We start from the raw sequence: 15,976 nt of genomic DNA on the forward strand, positions 1-15,976 counted from the left end.
TTTATCAAATATTTTAGTGAATTTTATATAATTTTATAATTATGATTTGAATAATATATATATATATATTTTAAGTCGCTTGTTTTTCGTGTATTATTTCATTCGATATTGTCGAGATAAAGGATAAAATTTCAATAATTGCAAACAAGATAGACCCTTTGACTTTTTTTTATAGAGAGCGCTGCTAGAATTCTATCCAGCTTTCAATCATCTCGCTCTCAGGCCACTTTGATTTTTGGTGATGCGGAAGCTGTCCTCAATATCTTTGGTATCCGAATTCACAAACTACAAAAAGAATGAAGGAAATGCATGAGATTTATAAACATAAAATTTCTCCAACAATGGAGTCTTAAACTGTGTTTATATTACCAACCTCTAATTTCAGCTCATCCTTTGTTGCATGTGCTCTGACATAGCCAAATTCAGAAACTCTCGACAAGCTCCAACAAGCAGCCTGTCCATGCCCGATGAACAGAAAAATTTTCTGTGACTAAATTATCTGACAGTGAGATATAAATACTATTGATTCAACAGGTAAACTTACATCATCTGGGAATTTGTCAAGACTGAAGCCAGCCATTCCAACAACAGCTTGCACAGGTGCAGTGTAGTTGCTGTTATCGTATGTGTCTATCCCATTTTTATCTTTCGTTGGCATCGCCAGACACTCAGAATTACAAACCGAACATGTTCTCTCATAATTATGCACATGGCCGAAAAGGGCCAGATCAACCTAGTTCATTTTCCCATTATCATAATTGTCAGCAAAAATAGGAAGTTGAACCAATTTGAATGAATCATGAAGCCAAAAGATTTTACCTTGTTATCCAGCAGAAGGGGTTCTACGATTTTAAGAAATTTATCATCAGCTCCTAGAGAGCTATACATTGGCCTGTGCCTGAATGTTGGAAACAATTAAAGGATTACTGTGAGTCTCTGATCCTTACTAATTCAAGGCATTGGATGCATTTTACAGCCATTTAACTTACCCAGTAAAGATTAACCAAGGTGTTTTTGATCGATCAACTGAAGCCATATCGTTCTTCATCCATTCGTACTGTAAAATTTCGAATGGTCAGGTTCATAAATTAGTTGCAAAAATCAACACGAGATCAGATTGGAGAAATACTGTGTTGGAAGGGTAAGTTGTGTTTCACCTGTTCAGACTGTTCTGTCCAGTCATGTTCTGTTGAAATGACTGTGAAGTGAACACTGCCTTGTTCTATGGAGTACCATGGCTTATCTTTTGCTGGGGTTGGCATTGGGAAATAGGTCTCATAAGCAACTCCACATTCCCCTCCCGAGTCTGGACCTGGATACCATGAACCTGAGTCTGCATAATCCCTGAAAATTGTGAGAGTACATTGGTTAATTAATGCCTATTCCATTTCTCCTGATTTCAGACAATACCAGAGACAAGACATGGAAGTTAATTACCTCTCATGATTTCCAATTGCTGTCATGTAAGTAACTTGAGAAGCCAGAGGAGTTATAAGGTGAAGGAAGAACTCCCATTCAACTAAGAAGCCAGTTGCATAGCTTATGTCTCCAATGTGAAAAATGGAGTCGACATTGCCATTTTCCACTTCTTCAATCATTCCTTTTATAACTGAAATAGATCCTGGCTGAATGTGCCACAAAAACATAAGCATCATTGTTAGCATAGTAATGCCTTAAAATATATAGCATGCAATCTGCTTCTTCTTACTATTATTTTTGCTAAACATGAGAATGAAATTAATTCTGTGAAATTGAATTGAACTTCCAAAATGGGCACACGGCAATTAGTGTAATCCAATAGCCCGGACGTGATTTTCAGGATTTTGGTTCTGAATTGCTAGTACCGGAAAGTTTTAGATCCCTCCCTTACTATTATTGACCAATGACCAGAATCAGTTTTCAGTAGCAGTAATCACATTGCACTGCAAACTTGCATCTCTACGACTCTACCTGAATGTAGTGCTCAGCAGAATCATCAAGTGGAGCCTTTCCCATATCACCAAATACAAGAAATTTAAGTTCATCTGATCCTCCTGCTGGTGGTGTCCGGAATTGAATTTGGTCACTCCATCCAACTGAATCACTGAATCACAGAATATTGTACATTTCTTTCGTGAATATAGGGCAGAGCAACAGCAAAGACCATTATCAGCTTTCGATGACAAGAAAAAAAAATTGAGAGAATTTATTAATTTAAGTAGCTTTAGATCAAGTTCCTGCTATACCTGCCATATTTGTAGTTGCATGTGCTTGAAGGCTGCAGTCCTGTCATCACGGCTGTGTGAATGTAACCAGGGTCATGCCATCCAAAATCCTTGGCTGGACTTGGCACGACAACAGAACCTATCCATTTCAAAATCAACACCATAAATTTAAGTGAAAAAATGTCAAATATGGTTTAAACAATTGACGCTCTCATGAAGAGAGTACCAATCCGGAACTCACTGCACATATCGTCTGCTGAAAATGTTGTAACGTCTGATGTCTGTGATTTCCCATCTCCATACTTAACTTGTTGAGGTTCCTTATCCCCGCTAACCCATGTTAATCTCATCTGCAGCTCCAGTGAAGAGAAAATACCACTCAGAATTCTAAGCAGAAATAATGACAAAATCGAATTCAACCTTAACGAGCTCCAAATTGCTCATGATCACGTCCTAATAGCCTTTAAATTTTAATTGGTAGGTTCAAATGACACTTCTTGCAAGTTCATCTGGCTCACTATATAACAAACTGTCTACAAAAAGTATTTTCTGCATCTTGTAAGGTACAAGGCATGTAGTATTTCATGAGGTCAATTCGTTCTCCATCAAGTAAGAGACTGATACTTTTTTGTATAAAAATCTGTAAGCATCTTCGACTATAAGATTTATGTGTCCATCATAAAGTGCACAAATAGTCTAATAAACTTATTGGCCCTTTGCATACCGATGTGCCAGTGGAATCCATGCTTGAGAGATGTCCATACAATGGTGAATTCGGATTAGAAAATTTCAGAGGGACGTCAGTCCTAGTCAAAATGCAAGGTGTTCCGAATCCTCCAGTAAAGAACACGAATTCGATGTCAGTTCTGATGTTAACAACATGAAAAGTTATGGAGCCACTGCAAGTTGTGATCTCACATTTTCCGTCATTGCCATATTTCTGGCATTCTTGCTTCTTGCAACTTAGATAGTCCGGGTCACTGCTCACATACTTTGCCTGCGCAATTCGATTACTGGATATTAGAACTTTTTCCTATGCTCCCAATATAGTAATAATATATATACCTATGACAATGAGAAGAAAGGAAAATGAGTAACTAACATCAAAAGATTGATGAGTATACGTTGAAAGCTACACACAACTGGGATAATTTGTCGAAAAATGAATGCCAAATTACCTTAACAGGATAATGGCAGAGGAGAGGAAGAGTACTTGTGTCACCAGTCTGTATATAGTAAGCCTCACTTTCAAGACAAGTAGTGACACTGCATATATAAGGCAAAACCAAGTAACGATGCAAAGTTATTGACATGAAGAAAAATATGATTGTTAAACAGTATGAAGATCTTACTTAGAATAGGAAGGTGAGATCATGGCAACCCAATCACCCTCAGAAGGAACCATAACTCCGCTAACATTCACAGTGACAAACTCATCATCAGAGAGGTCGGCATCGCTGGTAACATTGATTTGGAGATAAGGGTTCGGATCAGGACATTCAATCAAAGTTCTTCTATTGAGCACACGAAAATCAGATACTGCCGTGTAGTTGCGGTGAAGAAAAGTTGAGTTGGCGACCAAAGGGTGCAACTTGAATGAAGACGAAGAGGGAAAAGCAAGGAAAGAAATCAGTAGAAGGAAGGAGAATTTGTTGAATACACGATAAGTTACAGGTTCTTCCATTGGAAGAAAGTGATGGAAATTGTGATGCTGAGGCAGGCAGATTAAAAGGGTCGTTGAGTCTTGCCTCCTTGTTTTTCTCAGTTTTCTTCTATCATTTCGAGGATTAGAGATTCGGATGGCAAAATCAATAGAAGTACTTAACAGGTCTTTTGGCACATGTTAAGGTATGAAATGAAAGTGAACCGTTGTTGGAATATGTATAGGCGAGATCTATGTTGGACAATTTGGTTTCTTGACAGAACATCGTTACATTGATACTAAAGAGGCTACAATTAGCGATCACTCTTGTTGTCCCCTTGCCTTGTTCTTCTTATATAGATAAACAAGTTGACTGGTTTCATTGATCCCCTGCAATCCTTTTCTTCTAGATTTTCAACTCATAGCTCTTAACGTTTTTATATATACATATCTGACTGCATTTTTAGCACTTTTTGACAGCAATGATGAACCATAAGGGATCCATTGGATGTCCTCTGCGTGCATTGTCAGCCACTTGGTTTGTCCAAAACTGCTGTCCATGCACTTCTATTTCGTCCACAAGCAGTTGTAATGACTCGTTTGCGCCCGAAAAACAAATGAAACAAGCATCATTACAACTATTTATACCTAGGAGACATCGGAAAGGTGCTGTTAAATCATCTCCTCATCAATACTTAATAAAATATTGGACATCTGTTCAGCGAATGTACCTGTTAAAAGAAGTTAATGGTTATAAATAGTTAGGTTTCATGATGTACCTAAAAGAAGGGTGCAACCCATTTGATTAGATTTTATGCTTAATGGGCCGTACAAGCCCACTTTAGATGTGCTTGGATTTTCCTTAATGGGCTGCCTGAATCCTCTAGGCCCTAATTAGGCCTTTCTTAGACCTTGCAAGCCTATTTTAGTTAGGACTAGAATGGGCCCTAACAATTCCACTTGGGTTGGGTCATTCAAGCTCATTTTGTTTAAGCCAGACTACAGTAACTTTGGGCTTTTAATGCGCTTCCGTTTGTCCTACAATTTCATGCACAATCCCACTGTAGTTGGGCATGAATGGATTCGAATAGGCCTTACAAGCTCATTTGAGTTGGGATTAGATGGACTCCATTGGCCTTTAACAGCTCCCTTTGGGTTGGGTCATTTATGTCTTAATAACTAGTCCTCCTACCAAACATGCTGTTTAGTTGTAATCTTTATTTCTAATCAATATTTTAAGTATTGAATCAAGTATGTTCACATATTCAATCGAACTAATAGGATGAATTGAAAATTAACTTCCTCATCGATTGAACAACTAATCCGATTAGTTCAATTGATAAAAACTTAATCAATAAATCTAGATGTAACATATGATTTATGTATAAGGAGAAGACATGCAAGCAGCAAAGCATATCCGCCTCGTTTCTCTCTCTTTAGCCAAGTTATTATCGATTCCAAACCACCAACATTGAAGACTAATGCATCTCGGAACTTAGAGTTGGAGACAAAAAACAAACTTGTCTTGTTTTTCGACAATTCCAAGCCCCGTGACTTAGCCCCACACATGCTATGATTAATAAAACATTAGAATCATTTTTTATTATTATGGGTGCTTGTCTCCTTCACATTCCCTTTTTCTCTTTGTCAAGACTTCTCATGTCGATGCATGCAAAATTTACGCTATATTAGAAGAAGCAACCAAGCTCCCTGGTTAAGTCTCTCGTGGGTCCTCGCTATTTTTGTTTTCACCCCTCCATCCAATAAAATAAGCTCTGTTGAGCTGAATTCTAGAGGGATCTTTGGTTAACTTAAACGAAGAAAGCACCGTTGAAAGGATGCTTTGGCTGCAAGATTACAAAAACGTCAAACTCTTGAAAGCATCCCCACTCTCAAACGTTGTAAAGATCGATTAGCCTTCTAAGACAAGGAGGAGATACCTTTCATGCCCGAATTGACCATTTGTTCTTTCTTTTCTTTCGAATTAAGATACAAGGTAAGGAACATAAGCATTTTTCAATTTCAACAGATAAACCCTTGGAAACACCCATCGTTTCCATGTTTTTCAACTTTGGATTTGATGTGCTTTGTTTTGATCCTAACCACTCCTCTCTCCCACTCCCACAAGAACATAAAACAAAACCCAAAATAGACGAGGGAATATCTGAGAGAAGAAGTGAATAGAAATATCTTGTTAATGCCTGTTGATCAAGCAATCCAGGGAAAAGGGTTGGTGCCATTAAAGGTGAACCACACACCACACCTTGAAAATTAATATAAACCTCCTTTGAAGTTTTGTGTTCATGTCTACCAAACCTCTTCATTAAGTCCAAATCTATGAGCTTATCTTCACTTGGTTTGAAACTTTTGATGATTACCTAATATTACAACCCTTTATGTTGTGCATGAATGATTAAGATTGGAGAAACTTCTTGAGTAAATTTACTGAAAACTGAAACAAAAATGAAGGGTTTATACCATATTGATAACACTAGAATATAGATATAAGATTAAGTGCTGAAAGTGCAAACAATTAATCACATATGCCTGGAGCTGTCTACTTGTATACGGCTGACGAAGGTTAGACGCAATAGCTGACTCATTCTCTACATTTCTTCTAGAGATCAATTGTGGAGGTAGGGCAGGGGGTAGAGGGATCCATTCACCTTAATTTTCTTCACCGCAAAACAAAAGTATAATCAGCTGTATTAATTAGCACAATACAAACAAAAAGAAACAAGTGGGATACCTTTTCCCAGAGAGTTTTCTCCACTTTCTAGTTAGTTTCTTACATGTGTATTTCATTTTAGAGCATGCTATTCTGTTCTGGTATTTTAACATCTTGGACAAAAAGTTAATGGTGTACACGTTTTTATGATGCTGAAAATCTGATGTTTCATTGATATTGTTCCATGATAGAAAGTTTTAAGAGGTTGTCTGGTTTATGAAATTCATAGATTGTATGCTTCAGATTTCTCTGCTGGCCCTTTTTCTCTTGAGAAAATGAAACTAAATAAAAGGCGCATGAGCAAGTAGTCATAGACATACATCAAATTGTCATTTACACATAGGCATTTGTTAAAATTGAAGCTGAAGAAGCTACCAAACCCCATCTGTCAGTTGTATCACCACCTGAAGTTAAAGGTTAAAGACCTTCTATTGGCACAAATGGGCAATGGGTTTGCTTGTTTTCTTGTATCAAATCATGTGATAATCCACTCTCAATCGCATCTAGTGACAAGTTGAACAAAAAAGTCTTCCTTCTTTAAAGTGATGCGAGATCATTGAACTGTAGAATACAATGATTCAAAAGATTTACCAACTTTCTTGTGCTTGATTTGGAGCATGCAGAACTTGAAAAGAGCAAAGACATAAAATTGCTGGCCACTACCGCTACCGCCACAACTAAGCCCATAAAACAATGGACAAAAGGTATAAGAACAAAACATAACAATGAAAATGGAGGTAAGTGGGCATCACATTTGCCCACTAACAAGATTCAGCTAATCAAGTAGATGATGTGGTAAATCACTAAGCCATGATTATGTGGCATAATTTGGATCTTCATTACAGTCTAAAAGAACAAATCTAAAACATTTTTTTGTAGAAAACAAGGAATGAGGCTAATAGAGTCCAAACCAAACCACTCTCTCACACACCCCACAGACCACACCATTCCTCAAGTTAAATCTTCTATCTACTTTTGGCTTTTCTTAAAACTTGCTTGTCTCTTTGTCCTAATGCAAGAAGTAACCCCCAAGTGGATGGTCTTTGCGTATGAAAAGAGAACAAATACTTGATTTGGAGGCACATGGAAAGGCTTCCCTTGCAATCCCCACTATCACCCACTAAGCAACAAGCAAGGGTGTTGTTTTGTTTTGGTAGGGCATGTTTGGCTTTGTGTTGTGTTTGAGCATAATACCAATTCTGGCCAGCTCTTATTCCCATCCACTTCACATACTGACAAAAACAAATCAAACTTAGTGAGGGAATGGAACAAAGGCAGGTTCCTTTAGGACTAGTATACTTGTAAGAGACGCAGTAATAGATAGACAGTAACAAGAACATTGGTAGAGACAGGAAATATGGATGGAGAGAGAGAGAGGCAGAGACAGAGAGGGCTCGGTCTCTATGCTCTTTATGTATTTCAAGAAATTCCATATTCTTCTGAACCCTCCAAAAGACAAACAAAACAATGAGGACAAAAACAACCTCTTGTATTGTTGCCAAAGCAGCCATGGAAAATTCCTTCAAGACAAGAGCTTTAATTCCAATTGACTCACTTTCCAACAAAACCTTAGACCACCAAACCAAACCAAACCTGCTTTTAGTGATGAAACCACTCTGATGGAAAAAGAGATTTGATTTACCAAGTTTTTCCAATTTTCTTAGGAGTCTTCTGGGACTTTGATGAATTTCAAAACCCAGATGGAAATTTTAATTTATTGCTTTGTTTGATCTGTTTTCCTCTGGAGAATTTTAGCTCTACTTTTACTGGTAATTCCCTGTCTCTGTTGCATGATCTCTGTTGACTGGTTTGAACAATTCTCTTACTCGGTAGAGATTCTTTTTTAATTAAAATATGAGCTTTCCTCTGCTTTTGTATTGGAAGTTTGCTTCAGTCTCTATTTCGATTGCTGAGAACACCTGGGAAACGGATGTAAAACTTTTAACAATCTCTCATTGACAAGCATAGCACTTGGGCTTATTTTATGAGTTTTGTATGAAGATGAACGTGAATTTGCCTTCAGTCTCTTTGTTTAGCTGTAAAAACATTGAGATAAAATAAAAAAGGAGCATTTAAGTTTCAAACTAAAACTTTTCATGACCAAGAAAGCAGGGGGGAGGGGTGGGTGGGTGGGTGGGTGTGTGCGACTCAGCTAATATCTGTACAGTCAAAACGGGAAAAATTTAAAAACAGAGCCTTGTTTTTGCTTTCCTCTGTTTCTTTGAAATTGCTTTCAAGTAATGCTTTTTGCTTTTTGAACTATTTAAGTATAGCATTTGGACTGATTTTGCATCAAATTGTTTAGACATCAGCTGTTCACTGAACAATATGCAGGAATTTTATATTTCAGGGGTCCTTAGCTTGCTCTGACTGTTAATGGCAGGAATGATCCAAGAGGGACCATCGTCTGTGACTTCACCACCACTTCCGTTCCTCCCCTGGATGTCACTGTCTCCTGGTTTAGGTTCCCCATTCCCATGGCTCCGGGAGCTCAAATCTGAGGAGAGGGGTTTATATCTGATCCATCTTCTTGTTCAATGTGCTAACCATGTAGCTGCCGGTAGTCTTGAGAATGCCAATATTGGCCTAGAGCAAATATCACACTTGGCCTCCCCTGATGGAGATACCATGCAAAGAATTGCTGCTTACTTCACCGAGGCACTTGCTGACAGGATGCTCAAAGCATGGCCTGGTCTTCACAAAGCACTTAATTCCACAAAACTATCATCAGTGTCAGAGGAAATTCTTGTTCAAAAATTGTTCTTTGAGCTATTCCCCTTCTTAAAGCTTGCGTACGTAATCACAAATCAGGCCATTGTAGAAGCTATGGAGGGGGAGAAGATGGTTCATATCATAGATCTCAATTCCTCTGAGCCCGCACAGTGGATCAATCTTTTTCAGACATTCAGTGCAAGGCCAGAAGGGCCACCCCATCTGAGAATTACAGGCATTCATGAACAGAAAGAGGTGTTAGAGCAAATGGCCCTTCGGTTGACAGAAGAAGCTGAAAAATTGGACATCCCATTTCAGTTTAACCCAATAGTTTGCAAGTTAGAGAATCTTGATCTAGAAAGTTTGCGTGTCAAGACTGGAGAAGCTCTTGCAGTCAGTTCTGTGCTTCAGCTTCATTCCCTCCTGGCTCCTGATGATGAGATGCTTAGAAGGAACATTAACTCACCATCAGTGTCTAAGAACCTCAATAGTAGTCGACCACATAGAGTCTTGCAGGTGAACCAACGTACTTTAGGAGAGTGGCTTGAGAAAGAACCAGTCCATATATATAGCCCAAGTTCTTCGGACTTAGCATCACCATCACCATCACCATCATCCCCGCTGTCCCTAGCTCCAGCACCAAAGTTGGGGAGCTTTCTAACCGCTCTTCGGGCACTGTCACCAAAACTTATTGTAGTAACCGAGCAGGAGTCCAACCATAATGGCCCTACTTTAATGGAGAGGGTAATGGAAGCATTGAATTTCTATGCTGCGCTCTTCGATTGCTTAGAGTCTACACTATCAAGAGCACCACTGGAGCGACAAAAGGTTGAGAAGATGCTTTTTGGAGAGGAAATTAAGAATATTATAGCATGTGAGGGTCTTGAGAGAAAGGAGAGACATGAGAAGCTTGAGAAATGGATTCTGAGACTTGAGTTGGCGGGCTTTGGAAGGGTGCCTTTAAGCTACCATGGCATGTTGCAGGCAGGAAGGTTGTTGCAAACCAATAACTATGATGGTTATAAGATCAAAGAAGAGAATGGGTGTTTGGTTATGTGCTGGCAAGAAAGACCCCTATATTCAATGTCAGCCTGGGGGTTTAGGCGGTACGATTAAGTTGTTACCCATTTTGTGTGTGCTTGTTTCCTCCTTTTTTTGTGTTCTTCTCCCTGTAAAGAATATTAAGTTTTTCTTCCTCTAAAATATCATAGTGTTTCCAATGAAAAGTTCTAGCAAATTTCTCCTTGATTCCCAGGTTTCTCTTTTTCTGTTTGCTAGTTTATTAGTTTCAATGTATAAGACTATTCATTCTGTATTTGCTTCTAAAAATTCAAACATATCTGATTCATTTCCTCAGGCTGCCACCATGTAGTCCATGCTTGTTTTGGAACTCTTATTTGCAGAAAAATTTCTGGGAGACTTTTGAGTCACTTCATATCTAATAACTTTTCATGTTCATCAATGATGGAAAATTCCTTTTGAGTAAGCTTTCCCATAGCTTTTGCTGATCTGTTCAAGATCTCAAACCTTTCCACTTTGATTTATATGTACTTTTTTTTTGAAATTTCATAATGCATTAATCATAATAGGGAACCACCTTTCACCTTTTTACAAGGATTTTGCAACGCTACACCCCTTACAAAAGTTAATGGGGATACACCAACACAAAATCTCCCACAATGCCCTTAGGCCATCTCAGGAGTTCATAACATGCTAACCCTATACATCCTATACAAATTCACCTCAGCCCCTAATTTCTACCATGACATCAAGATAGTTAAGAAAGTAAACCCCCCAACAAGTACACAACTGTTCCACAAACGCCACAACTACCTTGTGTCAATATTTCCTGTGCAATAAGGACAGAATGAACCTGATCCAGACTTCCTAATCAGTATGGGAAAAAGCTCTGTTGCTTGGGTCTTCTGTATTTGCAGCTCTAACTCTAGTAACATTGTCCCATACATTGATAAGGTCCTCGTCTTTGCCAATACCAGATTTCGCAAGGGTATCAGCTTGTCAGTTTGCCTCCCGAAGAGTGTGTTTGACTTCCCATTCTTTAACTCGTTTCTTTAGCATTTCAATATGAAGTACCCATTTTTTGAGTCTCCACGGGGCTGTCTCTGGCGAATTGGACCACTTCACAGCGTTAGTGGAATCACTTTCCACTATAAGTTTGTGGGAGCTTTCCTGTCTTGAAGCTGAGAACATTAAAAAAGCTTCCTTTATCACTAATATCTCTGTTAAGTTTGATTCTCCAAAGCCTATGGACTTGGAAAACGACATTATTGTCTCCCCATTGGTGTTTCTAAGTAATCCCTCAGTACCTGCCTCTCCCGGACAGGTACTTCGCATCTTGAATTCTTTAATTTACTCTCTTGGAATGCAACTTTGCTTCATTTAGTTATCATGTTGCTAGAAAATTTCCTTAAAGGTCTATAGTTGTAACATGTCCTGGGGACTTAACAAGTCAATTGACAAATCAGATAACAGCTCTAGCATCTATGGTAGAAATTCTAAAAGCCATCCATTTTCCTGGAAACCAACAATAGATTTCTTAGGAAGTAGAAAACCAGAAAATCACATTCTCTTTTAAGGCTATAGGAGAAACACCCAAAAGCAGGTAGACATGATGAAAGCAAGAAAAACAAAAGTTTGTTCAATTCCAAGCAAGCACAGCACTTGTTCAGTAGTGCACAACAGACACATTATATTCAACTACAGCATCTCCATTCTGATTAAACCAAACTGTCTTGGCCAAAGCATAACCACGAGCAAAGCGGAAAAGTCCACTACCTCCGACTATTGGCATTTCCCTGACCGTGTGAGAAACTGCATTCCGGCCAAGAATGCTAAGTGCACTTCCATTGTAAATTCCCTCAGAGAAAGCGAAATTCATGACCATAAGCAAGCCTGCATCATGTTGCGAAGCCAAAGCGTAAATCCCCTGTGCTCTTCCCACAAGTTTCGAATTAGGCTCAGGACTTTCTGTCAATGGATCATCTACCATGAAAGTAGTACCAAATGAACCAACTGAATTGTTTGGTGGCCTAATGATTTTCATGGCTGTAGGGTTTTTCCCATCTACGATGTCATGGAAGTAGAAGTGGAGACGGGTCATTTTTGCCATGCGATTTGTGGATGTTATAGGGGATTGACTCGAGAACTCTCCATTAATTGTAATGAAGAAAGTTGAGAAAAGGGTGAAGAACAAGATGAAGAGAGTTTGAGTTGCAAAGGAAGCCATTCAAAGTTCAGGTTTCTACTGCAATGGTCAGCGTCCCATAGAGGGTATCTATAGGGTAATGAAAATGTAGCATATTGTGTTTGTGAAGAAATGATTGCTTAATTTTTCATGACTCTGGGAGGAAGAAATGCCAAAAAAGGGTTTTCATGATTATGGCGATCATAGAAGCATGCAATACTTGTTTCAAGAAAAGATTGTTGGCCATGTGAAACACCACTTCTGGCCTGAATGGTTTAAGCAGTGAACATAAAGAAAGCTCTCACACAAAACTGTGAGCAGATCAGCTTAATCATATCATCACTACATGATGGCTTGAGCAAATAAAACACAAAAAAAAAAGCAAAATAATTAAGAACAAACAATGTATTAAAAAATAATATAAAATGCACTTGATCTTAATTAATCAATCATTTGATCGTGTGGCAGCATTATTTCAGATATAATCTTAGTTAACTGATGGTGATAGCTAAGTCATAAAATACTAGCTAGGAATATATAGTTTAATGCTGCAGGGCCTTGGATTCAAAGTTTTCATTAGTTGTAAACTTTAGGATTGCATATGCTTTTCTACCTTCTCTTTCTGAAAAGAGAATTCATTGATCTTAGATGGAGTCATAATGGCAGGTCAGTGAGTGCCCTGTGCTCAATGTATATCTACGAAGCCTTTTCAAAGCATGCTTGCTTCCTTCACAAACAATAGGTAATCACAGCTTTACTGCCAATAGGTAATCACAGCTTCCCTTTACTTTCCACTCCACATTTCCATGTTGGTTGCACAAACTTGCTTTTGCTGTTATAGCATGGTGAATGGTCCCTAAAATTCATGGCCATTTTGTTCGAAGGACTAGTAGTAGAAAATATGATTTTTAAGTTGTATCAATTATTTTAAAAAATGAAAAAAAAGTTAAACTATCAATTATTTAATAAAATAAAATATTTGAACGAATTATTACAATTCAAGATTGTAATTTACATTGATTTTACTCCCTACTATTACTTTACAATGCTAATACTACCATTACCAAAAGAATTTTCATAACCCACCAAAACAAAAATAATTGATACTATTAATCAATGGTAATAATTGTCAGAATGCATCAAAATTTTTATTGTTTGAGTAAGGAAAATCATTTAAACATAAATCATTCTTCAATAACCCAACCGACCCAAAGTTATATTCTTCTCCCCAGCAACCCAACCCATGATTGAAGCTTGGGATGCTTTCAGATCTAACTGAGAAGTCCCAATGTAGCCTTAGCCCACATCACAGCCCATAGAATAGTCTGTGAAGCCCAGTTGCCGTCCCCTTCAGGGTGCTTGGCTTCTGGCAGGCACTATTTGATCTAATGACCTCTTTTCCATGATGAATTTTGATTTATGGCTTAAGCATCAGAAGCAAGAAAAGTGAAAAGGGTAAGAGAAAAGATAACCATTTCTGATTGTATAAAGTAATCAATGTTCCATAACTTAAAGAAAAAAATATTGACTGCTGCAAAAGACATGTGAAGCAACAAATAAACATAAGCCCAGAAAGAGAAAACCAAGCTACAGCTACATTTGTGACATGACTGCTCATGGCAGATGCCATGTCACTCTAGCTCAATATGAAACTCAATAATGTGATACATAGACATGGTACTCAACAGTGGCATCTCCAGTTTTGTAATCAAGCCGAATTGTATCGGCCAATGCGTAGCCACGAGCAAGTCTAAACACCCCACTACCTCCAACAATTGGCATTTCCCTTATATCATTGAGAACAGGATTCCTCCCAAGGATGCTGATGCTGCTGCCATTGTAAGTTCCTTCAATGAATGCAAAATTCATAACCATTAGCAATGACAACTCTTCTTGTGCGGCAATGGCATACATCCCTTGAGCTCTTCCAACCAGCTTTGAGCTGATTTCAGGCCCTTCTGTCAATGCATCATCCATGATCATAGTGGCTCCAAATCCATACCCGGTGCTGTTTGGTGGTCCTGCAATTTTCACAACACTAGGTTGTTTCCCACTAATGACATCATGGAAGTAGAAGTGGAGGTGGGATGTTTTTTCTACACGCTTTATTGTTATTGCCTCGGTGGTTTCCTCACAGAAGATGCCATAAGCAGTATTGCAGAAGTTTGAGAAGATAATGAAATTAAAGGTGAAGAGAAGGCAAATGGAAAAAGTGGCCATTTTTAGATTGGTTTGCACAATGGGAAAGCTTGAGATTCTTAAATTGTCAGTCAAAATGAGAATTGGCCTTATATAAGAGGTAGCAGCACGGTTGATGAGTTTTGAAGAAACTGTTACCCTTTGCTTTCACTTTCATTTTATTTTTTTAATGACTTTTATAAAAGCAAGTGGTCTTCTTGCTGCTGTTTGACACTATGAAAAGCTCTCTGATTTCAAACGAAGAATGATTTTGCTTTCACTATACCCCATCTCCGACTAGTTAAGTCCAAGTACAAGGTTCCATGATGTCCCCATCATTTTCTAAACTGTGGTACTCTATACTGCATCTTGACAAATATCAAGTATCCTTGTTGGTTTTGCTTTTTTTTTTGGGATTTGGAGAAGAGGATTTGAACCTTGCTAGAAGGAAATATGTACCAACCAATGAGTTAAATGTTCGGGTGTAAAGAATGCTTATTGGTTGAGGTTATGCACTTAGAAAAGTTGTAATTAAAGCTAGGAAGATTTTGCGAAAGGATGAATGTTAACCCAACTCTTAAATGATTACACATGAAAGATGAAATAAATGAAAACAGAAATCTTTGGAATGAGCTATAGCTTGTGCATGAGCTTGTTTCAAATTATGTGACCATCAATTGTTAGCGTATCAATGACTATATTCCCTCTAATTGGAGACAAATCTGACCTAAACTTGTAGATATTATACCACTTCCATAATCTTGATTTAAGTTTGATATAATCTGACTGATGTTGAAGTAATCTTTGCTTTAAGCAAATCCAAAGCATTTTCTGTGAACCATCTATACTTTCATATCACCTATTAACCTTAGCTTGAACAGTCAGCCATGTTACTCTGCATGTACATTCATCAGCTAAGATGCTAGCAATGATCCTCCCTAAATCTTCATTACGAATTTCTGACTTGTATTCCAATGTACAAGTCTTGCGATCGTTTTGAAGTAAATAACAAAACAAATACTTTATACAAAAAGAAACAATGATTGGTGCTATACATTTATACTAGCAAGAGGAGCTCCTAGTCATCAAGAGATTGTTATGCTTAGGTTTTTTTGTTCTAACTGCCGGAAACCGAATGAAAGCTCCGCAAAATTTCCGCGATGTATCAGCATTGCAAGCAGTTAGTACCCACATGTGTTGACACTTCCGGTTGACAGCCATAAATCCCCTTGGGGTATAGGCTGGTCCGATTGTTAAATTTATGGCCCAAGAAAGCCCACATTGATTAAGCCCCAAAAGGAAGGGAA

At 38.2% G+C, this 15,976-nt stretch overlaps 1 protein-coding gene and 3 pseudogenes across 4 annotated transcripts; 1 reads left to right on the forward strand and 3 right to left on the reverse strand.

Annotated features, from left to right (window-relative positions):
* Window positions 1-90: 90 nt before the first annotated feature.
* On the reverse strand, window positions 91-3,888 carry LOC18585750 (putative inactive purple acid phosphatase 27). The gene is made up of 13 exons (XM_018128740.2): window positions 3,557-3,888; window positions 3,383-3,470; window positions 2,929-3,201; window positions 2,431-2,554; window positions 2,226-2,343; window positions 1,951-2,083; window positions 1,438-1,625; window positions 1,158-1,344; window positions 990-1,057; window positions 820-898; window positions 545-733; window positions 374-454; window positions 91-285 (listed from the first exon to the last, which is right to left on the reverse strand). The coding sequence occupies exons 1-13, from the start codon at window positions 3,886-3,888 to the stop codon at window positions 208-210; spliced, it is 1,938 nt and encodes a 645-aa protein (XP_017984229.2). The 3' UTR covers window positions 91-207.
* Window positions 3,889-7,832: 3,944 nt separating this feature from the next.
* LOC18585751 (scarecrow-like protein 3 pseudogene) lies at window positions 7,833-10,642 on the forward strand (annotated as a pseudogene). Of its 3 annotated transcripts, none has more exons than XR_016023089.1 (2): window positions 7,833-8,343; window positions 8,909-10,642. The product of XR_016023089.1 is annotated as a scarecrow-like protein 3 pseudogene, transcript variant X2 (transcript). The 3 variants fall into 3 exon arrangements; XR_016023088.1 differs by having other exon boundaries at window positions 7,834-8,343; window positions 8,925-10,642; XR_016023090.1 differs by having other exon boundaries at window positions 7,834-8,343; window positions 8,958-10,642.
* A 1,197-nt stretch (window positions 10,643-11,839) lies between these two features.
* LOC18585752 (dirigent protein 22 pseudogene) lies at window positions 11,840-12,548 on the reverse strand (annotated as a pseudogene).
* Window positions 12,549-13,617: 1,069 nt separating this feature from the next.
* Window positions 13,618-14,747, reverse strand: LOC18585753 (dirigent protein 22 pseudogene; annotated as a pseudogene).
* Window positions 14,748-15,976: the final 1,229 nt, after the last annotated feature.

The sequence above is a fragment of the Theobroma cacao genome, chromosome 10 (assembly GCF_053813885.1).
Source record: "Theobroma cacao isolate CCN51 chromosome 10, ASM5381388v1, whole genome shotgun sequence".
NCBI lineage: Eukaryota > Viridiplantae > Streptophyta > Magnoliopsida > Malvales > Malvaceae > Theobroma > Theobroma cacao.